Below are 21,898 nucleotides of genomic sequence, written 5' to 3'. Positions count from 1 at the left end.
TGTTCGCCGAGAACTAAAAAATAAATATTAAAAAAAAAATTCTCTCTCTCTCTCTCTCTCTCTCTCTCCTCTCTCACTCTCTCTTAAAAAAAATAAGTTGCTACATTTGTCAAATGTAAGAGGTATATATAATATAAGTATATTTTTAACATAAGAATTGTAATTTTTTTCAAGGTTTTTTCTTAAAAAGAGGAGAGAAATTGATTTTTTTTTCAGGAAAAACAAACTTTAAAATAAAAAAGAGGAGAATAAACCTTTTTCTCCCCTTTCCCCATCCTCTATCTATCCCTCTTTCCCAGGAACAAATCAAAAGATGGATTATCTTGTGAAGAATGTAAAGTGTCAATCCAGAATGATGTCTTTTTCTCAATGCAGGGAGCTATAGATTCTCTAATTATCTCCCTAAGAGTGGGAGGGGGCATTGAAGCAACTGGAGAGGAGCCAGGGTATCAGGGTAATGACTTTTTTTTTTTCTTTAGTGAAGGAGGAATACAGTCAAGTGTTTTGTATTCAGAATGTTGTGCAATATTTTGGAATGGGACATTGGTGTGTTAGAGATTTAGTTTAAAAACAAGATTGATCAACTCTGTACAGTTTATATTGTTCCAGATTTTTTAAAGTTTGTATTAAAAACATGATATATAATAAAAATAAATAAATAAAATTGTGTCAAGATGGTACCTTGTTGGATGAAAGCAAGTTTAAATCATGGGGGGAAATGAAGAAATGGATAATCTGCAGAAGCAAGTCAAGTCTACCTGCAGATTCCAGGTAACCTTGGTTCTGCGAGACATGTGTAGCATCCTTCTTCAGTGCCTCACAGAGTGACATGATGGCCCCTAGATTTGCTAAACATATGGTTTTTGATGTATTGGCTTTTTCAGATAGTCATTTAAAAAAAAAAAACTGGGAATTGAACCCAGGGACCATATCATATCCTCATCCCTTTTAAAAATTTTGTTTAGACACAGGTCTCAGCCAAGTTGCTTAGGGTGTCAATGAATTGCTGAGGTTGGATCTGAACTTGTGATCCTCCTACCTCAGCTTTCTGAGCCGCTGGGATTACAGGCATGTGCCACCATGGCCGGCTGAATTATTCTCATTTATGAACCTGGATGGTCAACTAGTTTTCCACAGGGCACCAAGAGGACACAATGGGGAATGGATAGTCTCTTAAATAAATGCCACTGAGGAACTGTATTTCCACAAGTAAGGAAGGAAAGTGGACCCTTGTCTTACACCATCCACAATAACCAAACCCAAAAGGACAAGAGCCTGAAGTGTAAGATCTGAAGCATAAAACACTTACAAAAGAACATGGGAGAGACCTCCTTGACATTGACCTTCGTTATGAGTTTTTGTTTTTCACACCAAAAATTCACACTATAAAAAGTAAATTTGTGAGGCTGGGATTGTAGCTCTGTGGTAGAGCACTCGCCTAGCACATGTGAGGCCCTGGGTTTGATCCTCAGCACTGGGTAAAAAAAAAAATAAATAAAGGTATTGTGTCCACCTACAACTAAAAACATAAAAATAAACACTAAATATGTAAAAGTGATATCTTTATTGTGTGATTAATGTGCAAAAAGGCAAATCTCCCCCAGGATTCTACAGGCTTGTCTTTTCCCAGCTCAGGAATGTGATGTGGCTCCTGTCAGGAGATTTTGTCTGCCTGAGTTTCTGATGCCCCAGGGAGACCCAGAGAGTGAGGTGGACTCCAGAGAGGGGTTGAGGCTGAAGGTAAACTGCCCAGATGGGCGCCTCCCAGCACCTCCCAGCATTCTGTACTCACCAGCCCTTGGTCCCTGCAGCCCCAGCTCTGACAGCAAGTCCCTGTGGGGCCACCTCCGGGCCTCAGATCTGTTCTGCGTGAGCCAAGAATCCTACTAGTTTCTGAAGATATCATGAGGATGAAGAGACTGACAGATGCATGTCTGATACATGCTGGGCACTTGTCCTTCTCACTCTAAAATGAAAATGTTTTCACATTGATCATCAAAAGATGTTCATTGAGCTGGGTGCAGTGACACATGCCTATAATCCCAGTGGCTGGAGAGGCTGAGGCAGGAGGATTTCAAGTTCGAGGCCAGCCTCAGCAACTTAATGAGGCCCTAAGCAACTCAGGGAGACCCTGTCTGTAAATAAAAAATAAATAAAAAGGGCTGAGGATGTGGCTCAGTGGTTAAGTGCCCCTGTACTCAATCTCCAGTACCCCCAAAACAACAAAAAACAAAAAGCCTTGCAAAACAACAAACAAACACAAGATGTTCATTGAAGTTGATTAAATTAAACTAAGATTATACATAGTTTGGGCCAAAAGATTTGTGATCTCCATCTCAAAAGACTGTTCTAAAAAAAGAGGACTCTGTTCTATTAAAATCCAGCCTCCACCAGATACAGAAAGAAGATGGTTATGAAAAAGTGTCTGCTGTTTCATCATTATGTGTACACACTGACATTCATCAGGGTCCACAGAATGTCGTAGAAGACAAAATGTGCTCAGAAAAACATGAGATCTCACCAAAATAAACCTGTCATGGGAAGAGGACCCTCAAAGATAGTCAACAGGCTATGGTCCAAACGGGTGTCAGACCTGCTTTATGGTGTGAACTTTCTTCTTGATCAGTCCCCCAGCCACACACACACACACACTCTCCCTCTCCCTCCACTCCTACAAATATTCCTTCCATTCATTTCCTGGCTGATCTTGGTGCCCAGACTGTCCACCAGGTGGAGGCCTGCACCGTCTTCCCCTGCCTCTGCCCCTTCCCCGCATTCGAGGAATCTCCACGTGCACCCAAGGGGGGCAGGTTCCTCTGCTTAGGGTGCTTTCTCTTATTTTCTCATCATTTTCCATCCCCTCTGGAAGGTTTTGCTCAGACATCTGGCTGGAGAGTTTTCTTTGACTCTAGTGCCACTGCTAACCTGGCTGGGAGAAGGGCCGGACAATGGCTCACCTCCACCTCACATCCTCTCCCCTCCGCTCAGATTCCAGGCAGGACTCTTGCAAACAGTCCGTGTGGTCTCTGACCAGATTCAGGAACCTCTGGCTTCCTGCCCCCACTCCCCCTGGGGGCTGCCCTCAACCAATAGGAGAAAGGAGTGGTGGGGGGGGAGGGCAGGACATGCTTCTCCCATTTATCCCTTTTGGCAGACAATTAAGATGCAATAGATGAACCCCTAGGAGATCCTTTTGAGACTAAACTTTAGTGACCCTTCTTGTGGTCACCTCTAGAACCCACCCATGTTCCAGCTTTTATCTCTTCACTTTTCCAATTCCCTCTGCTCCATGGATACGCTTTCCAAATAATCCACTGGTCCAGAATCGGGCTTTCAGGGGTATCAGGGGGCACCCAGACTGAGACGAAGAGGCCCACAGCCCTGTGCTGCCCTCTATGGCTGCTTAGTCACATCTTCTGGTCCCTTGGTGTTTTCATAGGTGTGCCTTCAGCCCACAGAGATCTTCTGGATGTGGGAATTGGTCTGATCTCCCTGTGCTCCTTCACAGTATAGGGGTCAGTCCCTGCTGGGGACTAAGCGAATGAATGAATGAATGTATGAATGAATGATTGAGGAAGTGAGGTAGGTTTCAGGATTACCTTTCTCTTCTTCATGTTAATTGATTTCTCATCCTGTCCCTCCACTTCAGTTTTAAGGCACTTAGCTGTCTGCAGGGGGTCCACCCTGAGCAGAGGGGCTGAGTGCCAACATAAGGGAATCTTGGCTCATTTCCTGATGATTGTAGCACACTGAGGTTTGTCACTCAAGTTCTCTCCAACCCCAAGTCCTGGGCCGTCTGAAACCCTTATTGTATATGGGAAAGCCTTTACTGAGCACCTACCGTGGGCCAGGCAGAGAAGGGCTGAACACACAAGAGGAAGGAGACCTGGATTTTGCCCAAAGAGCTCACACTCCAGTGGGAAAAGTGTTCCTCCTGGTGGCAGGCTAGGAATCAAAGCTTGGATTTTCATAGAAGGAGGCAGACAGGTTCAGCACCATGTAAAAATGAGGTCGAATCTGGGTTCCTGTACTTCACTTGGCTTCTCTGATCCTTAGTGCTTTCCGGTGAAAGGGGACTCAGGTTGTGTTAAGGTCACCCATCTGTGCTGCCGGTGGTGTTGAAATAGCCAGAGTGGCAGTTTTACCTACTGCATTATTGTTCCTAGAGTCTGGCCATGGAGATAGAAGGTGGTATGCAGGGTTCCATTGGCAGTTTACTTATCAGGTAAAAGCAACAGAAATTGGTGACAAATTGGGTAGTGCTAGCTAGAGCATCAGAGTCAAAAAGCAACAGATACCGCACACAATAGTCACTTCTTTTCTGTATCGGGCACCTATTGTGTATGCTTTTCTTGGCTCATGAGGCCTCTTGGAGGAAGCGACATGACCCTTGGACACAAGAGAAACGGGAGGCAGGAGGGTGTGGGAAGATGTGGTTGTGGTCTTCCTGCCCTCCCCCATCGCAGTCCTGTCTTTTACCAGAAGGCACTGTGTGACCTGGGGCAAAACTTTGATCACCTGTTCCTGCACTATGGTGGCAGCAGTAGCAGGGACACTGTAGAGTGTTGATTTTGAGAGGCAACAGGAGCGCAAAGTGTCCTGTATCTTAAAATGGTGAGATGAATTCAGTGCTATCCTCTCCCCCGAGCCTCCACTCCTTTTGGAAGCCCAGGTGAGCAGCGCAGAGGCGCTTCAGGTAATAATATCAACGAATGTTATTTAATTCTTGGTACTCGGGAGCAAGACTCTCTCTCCTGGCCCCAGGAACCTGATTGGCCTCCCAGCCCACTGGGGGACCTACACGCAGAGGTCCGGACGCAGTCCCTGGTACCCGCCCCTGCCTGGCTCCGCCCAGACCGCGGGAAGGTGAGGCGGGGGCGGGGCCAGAGGTGGGGGTCGGCCAGGCTTGAAGACTGCACTGCCCGCCAGCCTGGCCCACACCTGTCACCCTCCCATGGGTCTGCTACCTCCGTGCTCCCCAATAATGCTGCTACTCTTGCTGCTGCTGCTGCTGGGACCTGGCCCCGGACCCAGCGTGGGTAAGTGATGACCCGACCTCCTCCAGCCCTCCCTAGGGACTCCAACTCACCAGCCTGCCCCAGGTCCCCAGGAGCTGCACAACCCCCAGCCCTCTCTTCTGATATCCACCCACTCATCCATCCCAGGGACGCAGTAACCCTGTCCCCTACTTCTGTCCAGGGCCTCCCACGTAGCACACTCTACCTAAGGACTCAGAACCAGCCCTGACCTTCCCCAGAGGTTCAGAGTCCTCCCCTCAAATAGCCTCCAGAGCCACTCAGAGCCCCTACCCCTGCCGTCCTGATCCCCATTCTGGTGAGCTGACCATCAATCACTCTGTCTGTGGGGTCTGAGGTTGGATCTCAGACCTCATGGGGGTGGCGAGCAGGGGTAGAGGGGCTGGGCTTGCTGGTGGGTGAAGAACATATGGTCTCCTTCTCATCTATCCCTGGGGTCACCCTCAGAGAGGTCCCCTTGGTGGCTGCCCATTTCTGGAGCCCACAGTTGAGCAGCATACTCAGGGAACATACAGGCACCCTAAGACAGCCACACAGGAACAGCACCCCCCTCACCTGGGCACTGGGGTGCACAACTCCTCAGACCCAGGCTGCAGATTCAGCAAAATGCTTGGAGGGGAGTAGCTGCATGCACAACCCAGGGACCCCTGAGACAGCCCCGGGGAAAACTCACATGAACCCTGGACACACTGCGAAGTAAGATGCATGGACCCGGGGCTCACAGGATACCCTGCCAGCCCAAGCCCTCCCAAAGGAGGCTGCCCGCGGGCAGACAGAGCAAACAGACCCCAGCCTGACCTGCCCCACCTATGTTGGCACAAAGGGAGTGTTTTCTTCGGTTTCAAACACGCCCCATGCCTGAGCCCTTCTTAGGTCTGTTCCTAGACCTCAGGATGCCAGAGAGTGGTCAGATGGTGGTGTTGGTGGTGGGAACTCTGCAGAAAGCTTCAAAATATGGTACTGAGGCTGGGACCTTGTCTGGGGTGCTTAGGGTGGATGTGTTCCAGGGAGCTTAGTGGATCCAGAGGTCAAGGGACCTTTTCTGGAAGCCTATCAAGTGCCAGGGCATTCAGAGCTGCCTGTCAGAGATTTGCTCTGTAATATCACCCAGGTTGGAGGGTCATCCTCTTAAGCAGACAGCAGCACAGTCCGACAAGCGTCCCTGGGGCCACCTGGGGGCTGAGGCAGTTGTGGAGGGAGGTGGTCTGTGAGCCTGGTAAGATTGGGTAAGAGCATTTGCAGTAGATTGTGCATGTGTTGGGTATGACTGGAGAGAGCACAGGATTCCTGGTGCAGGAGAGTGGGCCCTGGAGGAGTGGGAGGACTTGACCCCCACTGGGCCTTGGGGTGCAGTGGGGCCCCTGAGCTTTATCCAGAGCCCATAGGAGCCATGGAAGGTTTGAAGCACTGTGTAGGTTGCTGGGAGAGTGAGGACAGGTAAACTTTTGAACTCTAAACTCATTTTTTTGCCTTTTCCTCTTTTTTTTTTTTTAAAGAGAGAGGAGAGGGGGGGGAGAGAGAGAGAGAGAGAGAGAGAGAGAGAGAGAGAGAGAGAGAGAGAAAGAGAGAATTTATTTATTTATTTTTTTATTTTAGTTCTCGGCGGACACAACATCTTTGTTTGTATGTGGTGCTGAGGATCGAACCCGGGCCGCACGCATGCCAGGCGAGCGCGCTACCGCTTGAGCCACATCCCCAGCCCCCCTTTTCCTCTTTTTTTGACACAAAGGGAGCTGTGGCCCCCACCACCACTAATATGCTACTTTTTCCCCACTGTGAACAATACAACGCCATTTGGATTTGGCCTGGACTCCTCCAAAGAGCCACTGTAGAGAGACAGGTCCTAATCAAGAGAAAGTGATGTCTACATGCTAGGCGTTCACCTGCACTGACCTCGGGCCTGGTGTGTTGGGGAGCAGATGCCCAGGACACAAGCCCGGGCATGAGTTTCTGCTCCGCTGCTGCCCCTCAGCCCTGTCACTGGCGTTTCTGGGCAGGGAGGAGGGAACACTGGTTCGTGGGTCAGAAGCTTGGGTCAGAGCCTCAGCTTAGGGGCTATGGGCTGTGAGAATGTGAGGGCCATCTTTCCCAGATGGCCTCTTCTTTCCCAGTTGTCAACTACAAGGGTTTCCATCACAGCTAATGGGTACTGTTATGTGTCAGGGCTCTGCCAGGATCCAGACAAATGGCCAGGCCCAGGTCAGGGGAGCTTCCCAAACTAGGAGAACGCTGCTCCCAGGCAGTGAACATAAGGAAATCCAAAAGCCCTGAGCCAGAGTCTGGGTGAGAACTGTGGAGCCCAGGGACTGGAAAGCCCCCAGAGGAGTGCTCCTTGGTGACAGGAGCACTTGGTGACGTCATCTCTGATGCGCAGTGCCCCGTACAGGCAGCTGAACTAGCATTTACTGCAGAACTTGCAAAGAGACTGTGTCTAGAGTTGATAAGGGAAGGGGGTCAGGAATCAGAGTGTCCCAGGAAGAGGGACCAGCCAGCACGAAGGCCATGGCATCACCTTTTACTTGGTGTAGTCTGCGACTCATTTTCCTTTCAGAGCTGCCTTGAGGGTGTGACTGTAGGCGTTAGAGGCTGCACACTCCGTCTCATTTTATTCTGCTAGGGGAGGTTACGTTTTCCTTCATTTCCCAAATCAGGAAACCAAGGTACACAGCGGTCCCTAATTTATCCAAGGTCACACAGGTAGGAAACAGGATTTGAACCCAGACAGGCTGCAACATCCAGGCCCTTCGCAGTCTAATGTCCCTCCCTAGGGCCAGGGGAGTCCTGACCTGAAGCCTCTCACCTTTGTTTACCGCTCAGCATCTAAGAGGTCACATGTGCACCGGCGTGGGATCCTGGAACTGGCAGGGACTTTGAACTGTGTCGGCACCCGAACCCCTATGGCTTACATGAACTACGGCTGCTATTGTGGCCTGGGTGGCCATGGCCAGCCCCAGGATGCCATTGACTGGTGAGTGTACATTTGGGTCCAGGCTAGAAGTTGCTCCTGCCCCCTGAGGCCCACGAGGAAGTACCCAAAGCTGAAGTTGAGGGTTCCTGCAGGAAGATCCCAGCATGTGGTGCTGCCTCCTGGGTTATGTGGCCAGAGAGGACACGTCTTGGTGACAGCTGCCTCTTACCCTGACCATGGGCTAACTATGCTGCCTAGAAGGTAATATAACTAGAACCAGGCTTAAACACACCAGAACTGCTCCGAGCATCCCTTTGAATCCTCACATCAACCCCATTTCATGGACAAGGAGACTGAGGCGCTTAAAGGTTAAGTTACCTGTCTGGGCTACATAGAGTAAGGCGTGGGACCTGGTATTTGAACTCGGGCAGTCTGACTGCATTCATGCCCCAACCCCTGCCCTCTGCAACCATGTGAGAAGGGTCTGATCCTGGAAGGCTGAGCTCTTCCTGTGACTTCCTCATTTACTCTCATGGCCAGCTTGGAGATAGTCATGGTGCTTGTCCCCATTTTACAGATGCAGGCCCTGAGGCTCCAAGGGGTGCAACTACTTGCACCCCTAATAGGTACACTGTGCCAAGTTCAGCTGCCTCTTTCCTAGTTGGAGGTCCTGGTTGTCCCTGAGAGGTCTTGACTAACCCTTGAGCTACAGATGCTCCTGCCACCGGTAGTGACCTCCCCGACTCTGGTTGGCTGGTTCCTGCGTGTCCTTCAGAGGCAGCTCAGCCACACTGTCTCCAGGGAACCTTCTCTGGAGCCTCACTGGGTCTGCCATCTCCTCTGGGCTCTCAATGTCCCTCTGTTTAACGTGTTTCCCGTTCCTGTGTCTGGTGGCTTATCTGTCTCCCTCCCCAGACTGGGGGCTTCCTAAGAGCAGAGCAGGAACTGGCTGACCGCCTGGGCCGGTCTGTTGAGGGCTCAGACAAGTGGAGAGATACCAGTGGATGAATGAGTGGGTAGACGAATGAATGACAGGTCTGACGGCATTTGTGGGTGTTCCCCGGGTCACTGTTCAACAGTGAATGTTTATCGAGGCCGGGAGGGCCTGGGACAGAGGTGCCGTCCTCACAGAACTTTGGTCATCCCAGAAAGATGGATGTTAACGAGGTTTATAATGAGGATTTCCTTATGTACCTGCCCGGAAGGGAGGGATCCTGGGTTTTATGAAAGGGTGTGACAGGAGACAGTATAGCCTGGGGAGACAGGAGGAGGCCATGACATCCCAAGGGGAGGTGCCCAGGCAGAGGGTGCCACATGGACAGAGTTGGGGTGAAAGGGGCTTGGCTTGCTGGAGGGACAGAAAGGAGGCTGGGATGGCTGGAGCACAGAGGCTCAGAGCAAGGCAAGGAGGCTGCCTGGGGGTGGCCAGGGATGGAGGCTGTGCAGGGCTCATGGAACCAGTGGGATTTTTCCCTAGCATTGAGCTTACCAGGGATAAAGCTTCCACCGGAAGGCACTGTCTCCATAGGGGTCTGCACTCACCAGTAGCCCCAGCAAGGGAGGATGCAAGAATTTCCTGCAGGCACCCACCTGCTGGCCTGTCTGTGTGACACCTGCAGGTGCTGCTACCACCATGACTGCTGCTACACTCGCGCAGAGGAGGCTGGCTGCAGACCCAAGTTGGAGCGCTACTCCTGGCAGTGTGACAACCAGCGCATCCTGTGTGGTGAGTCACAGCAGGGTACACATCAGTGTCCCCAAGAGTCCCTTGGGCATCCCGGAAGAGCCAGGTGATTCCTGTGCTCTTCTTGTAATAACACAGGGTTGTTCTTAACTCTCCATAGACCATCCCTTAGGTTTTATGTACAAGAGATTTTTTACTTATGAAACACACACACGCAAACGTACACAGAAACCTATTCATTTAGTGTCTGGACAAAAAGGAAAAATAGATAGTGGGGCTGTGGTTGTAGCTCAGTGATACAGTACTTGCCTAGCATGTGTGAGGCACTGGATTCAATCCTCAGCACCACATATAAATAAATAAATAAATAAATAAATAAATAAATAAATAAATAAATAAATGTATTTGTTTACCTATACCTAAAAATCTTTTTTTTTTTAAATTTATTTTTTTAAGAGAGAAAGAGAGAGAGAGAGAGAGAGAGAGAGAGAGAGAATTTTTAATATTTATTTTTTTTTAGTTTTTGGCGGACACAACATCTTTGTTGGTATGTGGTGCTGAGGATCGAGCCCGGGCCGCATGCATGCCAGGCGAGCGCGCTACCGCTTGAGCCACATCCCCAGCCCCCCTAAAAATCTTTAAAAAGAAGAAACAAGAAAAGGATAGAATGACACCAGGTATAAACAACCATCAGAAGGATTCTGGGTTAAAAACCCACAGTGTTTCCACACTGTGGAATACTCTGCAACCAAAGACAGAGTAAGATAGAAATATATGCCGACATAGAAAGATATTGACTGAAAAACCAACTGCAGAATGACTTTCAAGTACAGCCTTATTTGTGTTTGAAAAAAAGAAAAAAGGATAAAAGAATCTTGCAGAATAGTACCATACTACCTTCCACGGCTTGATGTAGGCATATAGAAAGCTCAGAAAAAGATGTATAAGGATAGACTCCAAACTTAGGGTGGCCATGATTGTCCTAGGGACAGGATTGAAGGGCACGAGGGTAGAGGGCAACTGCATGTTCTTTGTATGCTTCCATGTTTTGCAAAGAGAATGTCTTCATGAATTAAAGTCAAGCTGAGGGGCCGGGGTTGTGGCTCAGTGGTAGAGCGCTTGCCTCGCATGCATGAGGCAGTGGGTTCGATCCTCAGCACCACATAAAAATAAATAAAATAAAGCTATTGTGTTATCTACAACTAAAAAAAAATTAAAAAAAAAAGTTAAGTGGAGTGCGGTGGCACAAGCCTGTAAGCCCAGCAACTCTGGAGGCTGAAGCAGGAGGATTGGATGTTCAAAGGCGGTCTCAGCAATTTAGTGAGGCCCAAAGCAGTTTAGCAAGATGCTGCCTCAAAGTAAAAAATAAAAAGGGGGGCTGGGGATGTGGCTCAAGTGGTAGCGCACTAGCCTGGCATGCGTGCGGCCCGGGTTCGATCCTCAGCACCACATTAAAAAAAAAAAAAAAAAGATGTTTTGCTGAAAACTAAAATAAATAAATAAATAAATAAATAAAATAAAAAGGGCTGGGGATGTGGTTCAATGGTTAAGTAAGGGTCCCTGAGTTCAATCTCCAATACCAAAAAAAAAAAAAAAAAAGAAAAAACAAATGTTGAAAGGGAAAGGAATACTTGGCCTGAAGTATTTTAGGTTAAAGTGCACAGATGTCAGCAATTTATTGGAAACGTGTCAAAACCAAACAAAGCTGGGCATGGTGGCACCTGCCTGTCACGTAGGAATGACATCAGTCTGGTGATCGGCAGATGGTTTATGGTGGTCCTGGTCATTCTCGGGATCTTTAGGCTGACCTTGTCTCCATTATCTGATCATTATCTGATAGTACTGTAAGGTTCCCTAAATCATAGGTTTCTTAAAATGTCCTATCTCTTTTGACTTAACCTATTTATTGGTGGGCTAATTAACAGTGCACAGGTAGATTTATGGGTTTCCCAGAAATTTGGGAGTGACAGGCCTCAGAGACAGACTGGCCTGGGGAAGCATGTGAAACTTCTGTGGGGAGCCAGCCTGGATGCATGTGCCTTTAGGTCCTGATGCCCCGGGGTCCTGAACAATTATTGCATTCCGCAGTAACTTGGGCGTTACCCCAGTGTGGCTCCAGGAGTAGGCACCCCTGGGGTTGAGTTACACTCACCTGTTCCTTTGTAATCCCACCCCTTCTGCCTTTTTCGGATAGAATGTCCTAAGAAACAGTATCCCCCCCAAACAAAAGCCCACTTCCAAATGCGCTCCCTCTCTCTCATCAGCCTCTGGTGACCTTCTCTTGCCCCTCGTTTTTTTTGGGGAGCCTGAGGCCGGGAGACGGGGAAGCCATCCTGAAGCTTATAAAAGGTATTCTGTGTGATATTTTGCGTCACCCCAAATTCACACAGGTGACTTTGGTTCAGCTGCCCACGCTATTCAGGGGCGCCACTTGTCCTTCCTTGATGTCTGTTTTCTACCTGTTTCTTGTTTCTTCTGTCCTGTCTCAGGGGAATGGATGGGTCATGGTGAAGCGAAAATGTTAAAAGAAAAAAAAAAAAATTCCTGTGCCGGTTCATTTCCAGTTCATTTCGTTGGCCAAGCCCTGGTCTCCCAGTGTCTGTTTCCTAGTCTGTACACTGCGGGTGGAATTGGAGCCTGTCTGGTATGAGGTTGAAGTGACATGACACTGTGCCTCATGCCTAGCAGGGGCCATGGAATAAGTGACCCAACAGAGAACCTGCCTGATCGTGACCCAGCGACACCCCACTGAGGGCAGGACTGGGCGAGTGCAGGGCAGCAGCTTTAGCTCACCCTGAGCCCCCCCAAGAGGAAGCTGTTTCTCCTTCAATTCTCTTTTAATTGTGTGGAGGGGAGGAGAAAGTCTCAGTTCATCGCTGCTTAACTTTCACATCTCTCTAATATTTGCTGATCCTTTTTTTTTTTGTTTGTTTAGTTTGGCTTTTCTGGTACCAGGAATGGAACCCCAGGGGTGCACTACCTAACTGAGCTACATCCCCAGCCCTCTTTTACTTTTTGAGATAAGATCTCACTAAGTTAACCTAGGCTGGTCTCCAACTTGTGATCCTTCTGCCTCAGCTGCCTAAATTGCTGGGATTACAGTCTTGTTTACTTAGTTACTTAATTGATTGATTGATTCCGAGGTATGGAGGGTTGAACCCAGGGACTTGCACATGCTAAGGCAATTGTACCACTGAGCTAGGCCACAAACTTGATTCCTTCCTAAACAGAGAAAACCACTCTGGCTGATAACTGTATCCAAGAGTTCTACATTGAATTCTGGCATGGCTTTTTACCTATCTACTAATAGTTTATTAATTTTTTTTTTTTGGTTTCCACACTGTATTAGTTTATCTTGAACCACAAGAAACATGAGAATGATTATCATACTGCATCCTAACATCTCCATATTCATTGTACCTGACCAACGTCTCCTAACATCAAGAGAAAAACTACAATTAAAAATGTTAGGTATCTCCAAGGCAATCTTTCTTATTTTATCTATCTATCTATCTATCTATTTATTTATTTTTCTGATACTGGAGATGGAACCCAGGACCTCATATACTAGGCAAATTAACAATGAGCCACACCCCAGCCCAACCTTACTGATTTTTAAACAAGGCAACGAAAAATAAAAATGAATGAGACATGGGCTGGGGATGTGGCTCAAGAGGTAGCACACTTGCCTGGCGTGCGTGCGGCCTGGGTTCGATCCTCAGCACCACATACCAACAAAGATGTTGTGTCCGCCGAGAACTGAAAAATAAATATTAAAAAAAATTCTCTAAAAAAAATGAGTGAGACATTTATTTTTAAGACTCAGTCACACATGGTAGTGTTCACCTATAGGTGACTCAGTAGGGTGAGGCAGGAGGATTGCAAGTTCAAGGACAGCTTGGGCAATTTAGGGAGAACCTGTCTCCAAATGAAAAGGGCTGGTAGTAAAGTTCAGTGGTGAGTGGCTCTGGGTTCAATCTCCAGAACCAGAGAGAGAAAGGGGGGTGGGGGAGGAAGAGAGAGAGAGAGAGAGAGACAGACTGACTCAATGGTGCTTTCCATTTATAGTTTCCTTTCAAATAAATTTTAAAGCAGAATTAAAGTTCAGTCAGTGAGACTCAGACTTATCTGAAGAGTTAGAAATGAACCAGAAAACTGCTTCTATCACTTTTTTGCTTTTAAATGAGAATAAACATAATGCAAAATTCATCATTTTAAAGCATACAACTCAGTTATAATATAGTCACAATGTCACCCAACCATTATCAAAATATTCTCAATGCCTCTCCTCAAACAATATACCCAATAGAGACTGGGGATGTGGCTGTACAATAGAATGCTTGCCTAGCATGCATAAGGTCCTGGGTCCAATCCTCAGCACTGCAACACACACACACACACACACACACACACAAACAAGCAAAAAAAAAAAAAAAAACTTATACCCACAGCCAGTCCCCAGTCTCCCACCCTCCCATTTCTCCTTATCACCAGCACCTGATGCAGAAAAAGATAGACTGGGTCTACCTAGAAAAGCAAATGCAGGAAACCATTGAAATGCAAAGCAAAGAAAGCTAGCCCAAGTCCTTAGCCTGTGCCCTTGGCCTAGCCCTTGGACCTAGCCCTTGACCCACACTCTTCCCTGCAAAAGATAACCGAGGGCAACTGGAAAACTTGGTGCAAAACTGTGTGACTCCACCCTGGCTCCACCTCTAGTCCAGCCCCCAACTGCCCCTCTATGAGTATTAACACCCCACACCCAGGGGCTGCTCTCTCCCTCTGAAGATGGCTGGCATTCTCCCTTTAATGTGTGTCTGTTCTCCTAAATAAATCTCTCTCTACCCTAACGGCCAGGCCGAGTGCTGACATTCTTTTCTGCACATGTGGCAGGGAACCACTTGTGCAGAGTTGAGCCCCCCCCCCCCCCCATCTTGGGAACACCTTGGACCTCAAGGACAAGCCTATCAATGTGATTTCTACCTCTATGCACGTACCTAGATCAGGATACTTGGTATCTTAGACTAGGTACGTGCATAGAGATAAAAATGAGTGTGAGTGGTATGAGTGGAATTGCACGGTATGTGGATCTCCACCCCGGCTTCTTTCACTTGGTGTCCTATTTTGGAAGTTCATCCACATCGTAGGGTGTTTTGGTGCTTCATTCCTTTTATGACCAAATTGTGTTCTACAGTATGACTCTGCCACCTTTCATTCTGCAATGGTTCCAAGGATGGCCATTTAAATTGTTTCTACCTTCTGGCTATTGTGAATAGTGCCGCTGTGAACATCCACAAAAAAAGCATTTATTTGAGTACCTGTTTTTAGTTAAAGTATACACACACACACACACACACACTCACTACACACATATATAGACTGTACTGGGTCATATGGTAATTCTATTTTTGGGGGGGGGTTGGGGGTTGGGGAGCACCAGGGGTTGAACTCAGAGGCACTTGACCACTGAGCCACATCCCCAGCCCTTTTTTGTATTTTATTTAGAGACAAGGTCTCACTGAGTTGCTTAGTGCCTCGTTTTTGCTGAGTCTGGCTTTAACCTTGTGATCTTCTGCCTCAACTTCTGGAGCTTCTGAGACTATAGGCATGCATCATTATGCCTGGCTCCTTTTCTTGATAATGTCCTCAATACTCCAAAGTTTTTAATTTTGATGAAATCCAGTTCACCTACTTTTGTCTATTGTAGCTCATATTTTTGATGTCTTAAGAATCCATTGCCAAATTCAAGGTCAGGAAAGCTTACCGGTTTTCTCCTAACAGTTTTATTTTATTTTATTTTGTACTTGGAATTGAACCCAGGAATGCTTTACCACTGAGCCATATCCCCAGCCCTTTTTATGTTTTACTTTGAGACAGGGTCTTACTACATTGCTGAGGCTGGCCTCAAATTTGTGATCCTGCCTGAGTTTCTAGGATTACAGGTGTGTGCCATCACACCCAGCCTAATTTTATAGTTTCAACTCTTTTTTTTTTTTTAAAGATAGAGTGAGAGAGGAGAGAGAGAGAGAGAGAGAGAGAATTTTTTAATATTTATTTTTTAGTTATCGGCGGACACAACATCTTTGTTTGTATGTGGTGCTGAGGATCGAACCCGGGCTGCACGCATGCCAGGCGAGAGCGCTACCGCTTGAGCCACATCCCCAGTCCCTAGTTTCAACTCTTAAATTTATTAATTTATTTTGAGTTAATTTTATACATAGAGTGAGTGGAAAGGGTCCAGTTAGTTTTTTGGCATGATGTTATTCAGCTGTCTCTGCATCCTTTATTGAAGGGACTTTTCTTTCTCTTTTGAATATTCTTGGCATTTCTGTGTTGAAAATGGCTTGTCCCTAGATGGATGACGGTTCCATCACTTTGCTCAAGCCTCAGTTCGCCTACCTGCGAGTTACGTGTTGCAGGGTTTGTAACATGATAAGCAGATTGAATGGGAGTTCTTCTTCTCTTCCTCCCCTTCTCCTCCCCCTGTCTTCCTTCTGTGTGACTGCCAATAAAACCCAGCCTCTGGAGACAGGTCTGCCCTGCAGGCCAGAAGGTGATCATGATGGTTACTGGAGGGTGATTTTAGATATGCGTGGATTCTCAGCCATATCTCCATAGTATGAGTTGAAGAACTGGCATAAGAACAAAACTGAATTCATATGGAGACACAGTTATCCTAGAAATTCAGGCAGGATCACAAATTTGAGGCCAGCCTCAGCAACGTAGTAAGACCCTGTCTCAAAATAAAACATAACAAGGGCTTGGGATATGGCTCAGTGGTAAAGCATTCCTGGGTTCAATCCCCAGTACAAAATACACAGTAGGACTTGAGTGAGACCCAGCACCATCTTATGCAATCTGTCATTTAAAGTTAGGGAAACTGAGGCCCGGGGCCCGGGGAGGCAACATGGCCCTAAACAGCCCCTTTGTAGCACCAGCAGGGAGGTGAAACATGGCTCAATGGTGAGATCTGCTGAAGATCTTTTCCTTTTCTCTTCAATTTGCATGTTCTGCTTGCTCCTACCCATGCTAAAAGGATGTTTATGAAATATTTATTGGTATGTTCGCCGGTGGAATTCTGTAGCCGTTTACAGAACTGTCCTCCCTGAACCCAATGAAAAGAACCAAAGTATCTATTATGCATTTTTTGGATAAAAATATTCTCTTATTCTGTTTGGAGATATTCTGAACATAGTTGTTTATTTAATTATAGGTATAAAATATAGCTCATTTTCCATTTATGGGCTTGACAAATATATTAAAAAAATTTAAGCCTGCAATAATATTTACTAGCAGGTTTTAATTATTTTAAGGTTTTAATTTTAAGCTTAACCAGTGGAGCTATTTTTCTCTTATAGTTTTATTTTTCTTGAACAGCATGGTTCCTTTGGATTCCTGAGGCCATGAGGCTTTTTTTTTTTTTTTTGTACCAGAGATTGAATCCAGGAGTGCTTAGCCATAGAGCCACACCCCCAGCCTGTTTTTTCTTTGTTTCTGTTTGTGAGATAGGGTCTCCCTAGTTGCTCAGGGCTTCACTGAATTGTTGAGGCTGGCCTGGAACTTGCAATCCTTCTGCCTCAGGCTTTCCAGTCACTAGGATTACAGGCATACACCACTTGCCCCACAGTGCTCCAGGCTTACATCTTGTTTTTAAAAGAAACTTTTTTTTGCTCAGGGAGAAGGTGGGAGGTACACCCTCCTGGTCCACCCCTTCCCAGCTCTGTGACCCTGGTTGAGTTTCCGACTCCTTCTGAGTCTCACTTTACTCCTCTGTAAAATCGGAATAATAAAACACAGTCATTATCCTGTCATGGTGGTGCATGCCTGTAATCCTAGCAGCTTGGAAGGCTGAAGCAGGAGGATGCCTGGGTGGTCCATCCGAGCTTGAGGATGGTGTAGGCTGGAGTATAGGGCCCAGGGTAAGAGTGGTAGTGATGGTATTGGAAAATGAGGGGGGACATTGAATGCTTTCTTTTTTGGGGAAGAACCAGAGAGGGTTTTTTAAAAATATTTTTATTAGTTATTGATGGACCTTTATTTGTTTATTTGTTTATATGCGGTGCTGAGAATCGAACCCAGTGCCTCACACCTGCTAGGCAAGTGCTCTTCCACTGAGCCACAACCTCAGCTCCCAGGGAGGGTTTTTTATGTTTTTATTTTGCTGGGCTGATTATTGAACCCAAGGTTGCTGTACCCCAGAACTATATCCCTGGCCCTTTAAAAAATTTTGAGACAGGATCTCTTTGGCTTTGAATTTACAATCCTCCAGCCTCAGCCTCCAGAGTAGCTGGGATTATAGGTGTGCTCCACCATACCTAGCTGATGTTACTTCTCTAAAGCTAGATATAACTTGTGGCAGGGCTTTTCACCCTTGACACTATTGACATATTGGGCCACATAATTCTCTGTTGCCAGGGGCTGTCCTGTGCACTGTGGGATGTTTAGCAGCATCTTTAGTTCTACCCACTAGATGATGGTAGCACCCTCTCCCCCATTGTGACAAACTAAAATGTCTGTAGATGTTGCCAGATGCCCCCCTGGAGGCTCAGCTGCCCATGGTTGAGAATGGCTGGTCCATGTCATCAATGTACTTTATTTTGACCATGTCCCCATCAACTGCTTCACAAGGTTGCAGAGACCATGGGTGTTTGTAAATATTTGTGCCTTTATTTGAGGATTTTTGTGGGCAGCATCAAGTCTAGAATTGCTGGGTCCAATATTGTATTGGGGGCTCCTCTACAGCATAGAAAGGGCTGGGGGGCAATCTGAAGAGACAGGTAGAGAGCTTGTCACGAGGTACATTTACATAGCAAGGACATTTAAAGAAGACTTAAATTGTGTTTATTTATATAGGCTAAGGGGGCAGAGTATCAAAATATCACACTGTGCCTCATAAATATGTGCAGCTATTATATATCAATTATAGTAAAAAAAATATAAAAGTTGGGGAAGAGGAGGGTCACCAAAGCTCCCAGAAGCCTCTTCCTTTCTTCCTTTTTCTTTCTTTCTTTCTTTTTTTTTTTTTTTTTTTTTGGTACTGGGGATTGAACCAGGGGTGCTTAACCACTGAGCCCCATCCGCAGCCCTTTTCATTTTGAGACAGGGTCTTGCTAAGTTGCTCAGGGTCTCACTAAGTTGCTGAGATCTTCCTGCCTTGGCCTCCTGAGTTGCTAGGATTATAGGCATGAGCTGCTGCACCTGGCTCCTAGCAACCACTTTCTTTGGGTGCAGCTGCTGAATGACAGGTAGACATTCTGATTTAACAGATACTGTACATTTGTGTATGTGTGTGCGATGCTGGGGATGGAAACAGGGCCTTGAACATGCTAGGCAAACACTCTACCACTGAACTGCTTCCCCCACTTTATACATTAATCAATGAAATAGCTACTCTTCAAATCCTTTTAATAAAATGGATTTTCTTTCCATGATGAAAGCATCATATGGCCCAAAGTAGAAATGTTTGAAATGACAAGGTATAAAAAAGTGGAGGAAATTAAACTCCCAATGATGCTACCCCAGAGAACTCTCCATTCTGGTGTTTTTCCTGTTTTCCTTTATGAAGATGTAATTAAAAAATATAATGGTGGGGCTGGGGATGTGGCTCAAGCGGTAACTCGCTCGCCAGGCATGCGCGGGGCGCTGCGTCCGATCCTCAGCACCACATAAAAATAAAATAAAGATGTTGTGTCCACTGAAAACTGAAAAATAAATATTAAAAAATTATTTCTTTAAAAAAATATATAGTATGTTTTGCACCCCTTATTTTTCTCTTACCTATAAGCTGTTTCCCATGCCAGTAAAATTCTTAAATAATCCTGTTATAACTTGGACCTTAAAGGTCCGAGTCAATACCCCATCCTGTCTCTGGAGTTGGATGCTGGAGGCTTGAGTTGGGCAGAGCTGGGTGGGGGTGCTGGTCTCCCCATGCCTTCCAGGGTTTCTTCTCTGCAAAGTGGAGTGCTGATGACTCTGCCTTTGGAGACTGTTCAGGTCGGGGAACAGAGACTTATTCTTCTGGGTGCCTTGCTCTACACAGAAGCTTAACAAATGAATTAGAGTGAGATTTTTCCCTTCCAACATTCTATTTTCCAAGTAGACAAGAGGAAGTGTCTCTGTGTTAAGTGATGGATTGACTACCAAATCTTGCTAATTTCTTTTTTATAAAACCCACACACCCATTTGAAGCCTCACAGCCTGCAGGCAGGCAGGCATCATCATCTAACTAGACTAATTCTAGAACTTTATCTCCATAGGTGTTTTTTTTTTTTTTTTTGGAGTGGGGGGAGGGTACTAGAAATTGAACCCAGGGGCGCTTAACCAACTGAGCCACATCTCCAGCCCTTTTTGAGACAGGGCCTCACTTAGTTGCTTAAATTGGCCTTGAATTTGAGATTCTCTTGCCTTAGCCTCTGGAGTTGCTGGGATTACAGGCAAGTACCACCTGGCCCAGGTTTGATTTTTCTAGTTTCTCATGCATGTGTTTAAAGGCACAAAGCTTCTAAAACCATGGCTGAGCTAGCCATTTTCCAAGCTCCCACTTCTTCACCACGCCTTTTGAAGGAGATTAGAAGAATTTAATAGTGAATGTTGTTCATTATGTCAAAAATTAAAAGTGCATACTGGGTATATCCATGGCTGTCAAAGGAGTGACATCATCTAGATTAATAACATATGACTTTTAGACTACAAAGTCTTCCTAAGCCAATTAATGAGTTAAGTGGAATTCCCCAGCTAGAGGGGATTTATCTTTGCATGTCCTCAAAAGGTAAACCCAGGAGGGAGGGGTGATAGGGGTCATGTGATTGCTACCTACAGTCAGGGCGTTTTTTTTCTTGAGGGCTGGGGCTGGATCTTGTGTATGGTAGGCCAGTGCTCTCTACCCCTGGGCTGCCTCTCCAGCACTGCTCCTGTTTTAAATGAAAGTTTAGGTAAGTCACATGGCCTGAAGGAAGGTCAAACCAGGCCTGGATGGCTGCCAGGCCCCTACTGTCTTATCTAAGCAGATCCCCAAGTGAAACAGTAATAATGTGACACAGAAGAGAAGCCAGAATTGTGTGGACATCAGACTATCTATCTGAAATTTTAAGTTCCTTTTCACAGGGGCTGACATGCCCTCCTTCCTGGAGGGGATAAGCTGATGGAGAGCACCTGGCGAGATGTCCTGTTCCACACATACACACATGCCACACCTGACCCGTTCTGCCCAGCTGTGCTGATTTCCCTGGCATTGACCCTGGAGTTTCTGCAGGGTTTAACCCCAGTCTCTCCACTCCTTCCAGGATCCACGGATGATGAATGCCAGAAGCTCCTGTGTAAGTGTGACAAGGAGATTGCTTACTGCCTAGCCGGTACCAAGTACAACTTTAAGTACCTCTTCTACCCGCAGTCTTTGTGTGAGGAGGACTCACCCAAGTGTGACTGACTCCGTGTTCATTTGCAAAAGGAAATAAAGCTCCCTTTCATTAATGAACAACAGAATTCAGTTTCTGGAGGAGGCAACTGAGGCCAAGTGATAAAGCCACGTGAGCCTTGTGTTTGCCTTCCGGCCTGGAACTCAGATTGAGTCTGTTCGGCTTCCAGTTTGATGAAGGTCAAAAGTCCCATTCCTATTTTATAAAACCATGACTATGTTGAGCTTGGTATCGTTTTCTGTGGTTAGTTCGACTTTTTTGAAAAGGTGGGTTTTGTCTTCTCACTTGCTGCTGATGGCTGGTGGTCAAATGAGCGCCGATACCTGCTGGGCACTTGGCCATGTTGTAGGCTCTGTGTCGGCAATAAAGACACACAGGGGACACTCGCCCTTGTGAAATTCAAGTTTCATAGCTGTTTGCTTAACAGAGTATTCCCCATCCCACTCCACCTTTAACAGTTTCCTGGGGAGGACAAACCCCAGGAGTTTGAGGCCAGTCTGGGAAACATAGTGGGATCCCATCTCTAAAATAAAATAAACATTATTTCCTGGGCTGGGGATTTAGTTCAGTTATGGTAGATGTTTGCCTAACATGCATAAGGCCCTAGGTTTTTGTTTTTTTTTTTTTTTAAGAGAGAATTTTAATATTTATTTTTTAGTATTTGGCGGACACAACATCTTAGTTTGTATGTGGTGCTGAGGATCGAACCCGGGGCGCACACATGCTAGGCGAGCGCGCTACCGCTTGAGCCACATCCCCAGTCCCTTTATTTTTCATTTTGAGAGAGGATTTTGGGATGTTACTCAGGCTGGTCTGGAACTTCCAATCCTCCTGCCTCAGCCTCTTGGGTAGCCAGGAT

General features: G+C 46.5%; 1 protein-coding gene across 1 annotated transcript; it reads left to right on the top strand.

The window, feature by feature from the left end:
• Nucleotides 1-4,954: 4,954 nt before the first annotated feature.
• PLA2G10 (phospholipase A2 group X) lies at nucleotides 4,955-21,180 on the top strand (the record flags this gene model as incomplete). The annotated part of the gene is made up of 4 exons (XM_081299115.1): nucleotides 4,955-5,039; nucleotides 7,854-8,004; nucleotides 9,564-9,670; nucleotides 20,908-21,180. The coding sequence occupies 4 exons, from the start codon at nucleotides 4,955-4,957 to the stop codon at nucleotides 21,048-21,050; spliced, it is 486 nt and encodes a 161-aa protein (XP_081155241.1). The 3' UTR covers nucleotides 21,051-21,180.
• Between the last annotated feature and the right edge of the window lie 718 nt (nucleotides 21,181-21,898).

The sequence above is a fragment of the Spermophilus citellus genome (genome assembly GCF_964194105.1).
Source record: "Spermophilus citellus genome assembly, chromosome: 6".
In the NCBI taxonomy this organism is placed as follows: Eukaryota; Metazoa; Chordata; class Mammalia; order Rodentia; family Sciuridae; genus Spermophilus; species Spermophilus citellus.
The sequence above is the reverse complement of the archived record's forward strand: the minus strand, read 5'-3'. Positions and strand labels throughout refer to the sequence as shown.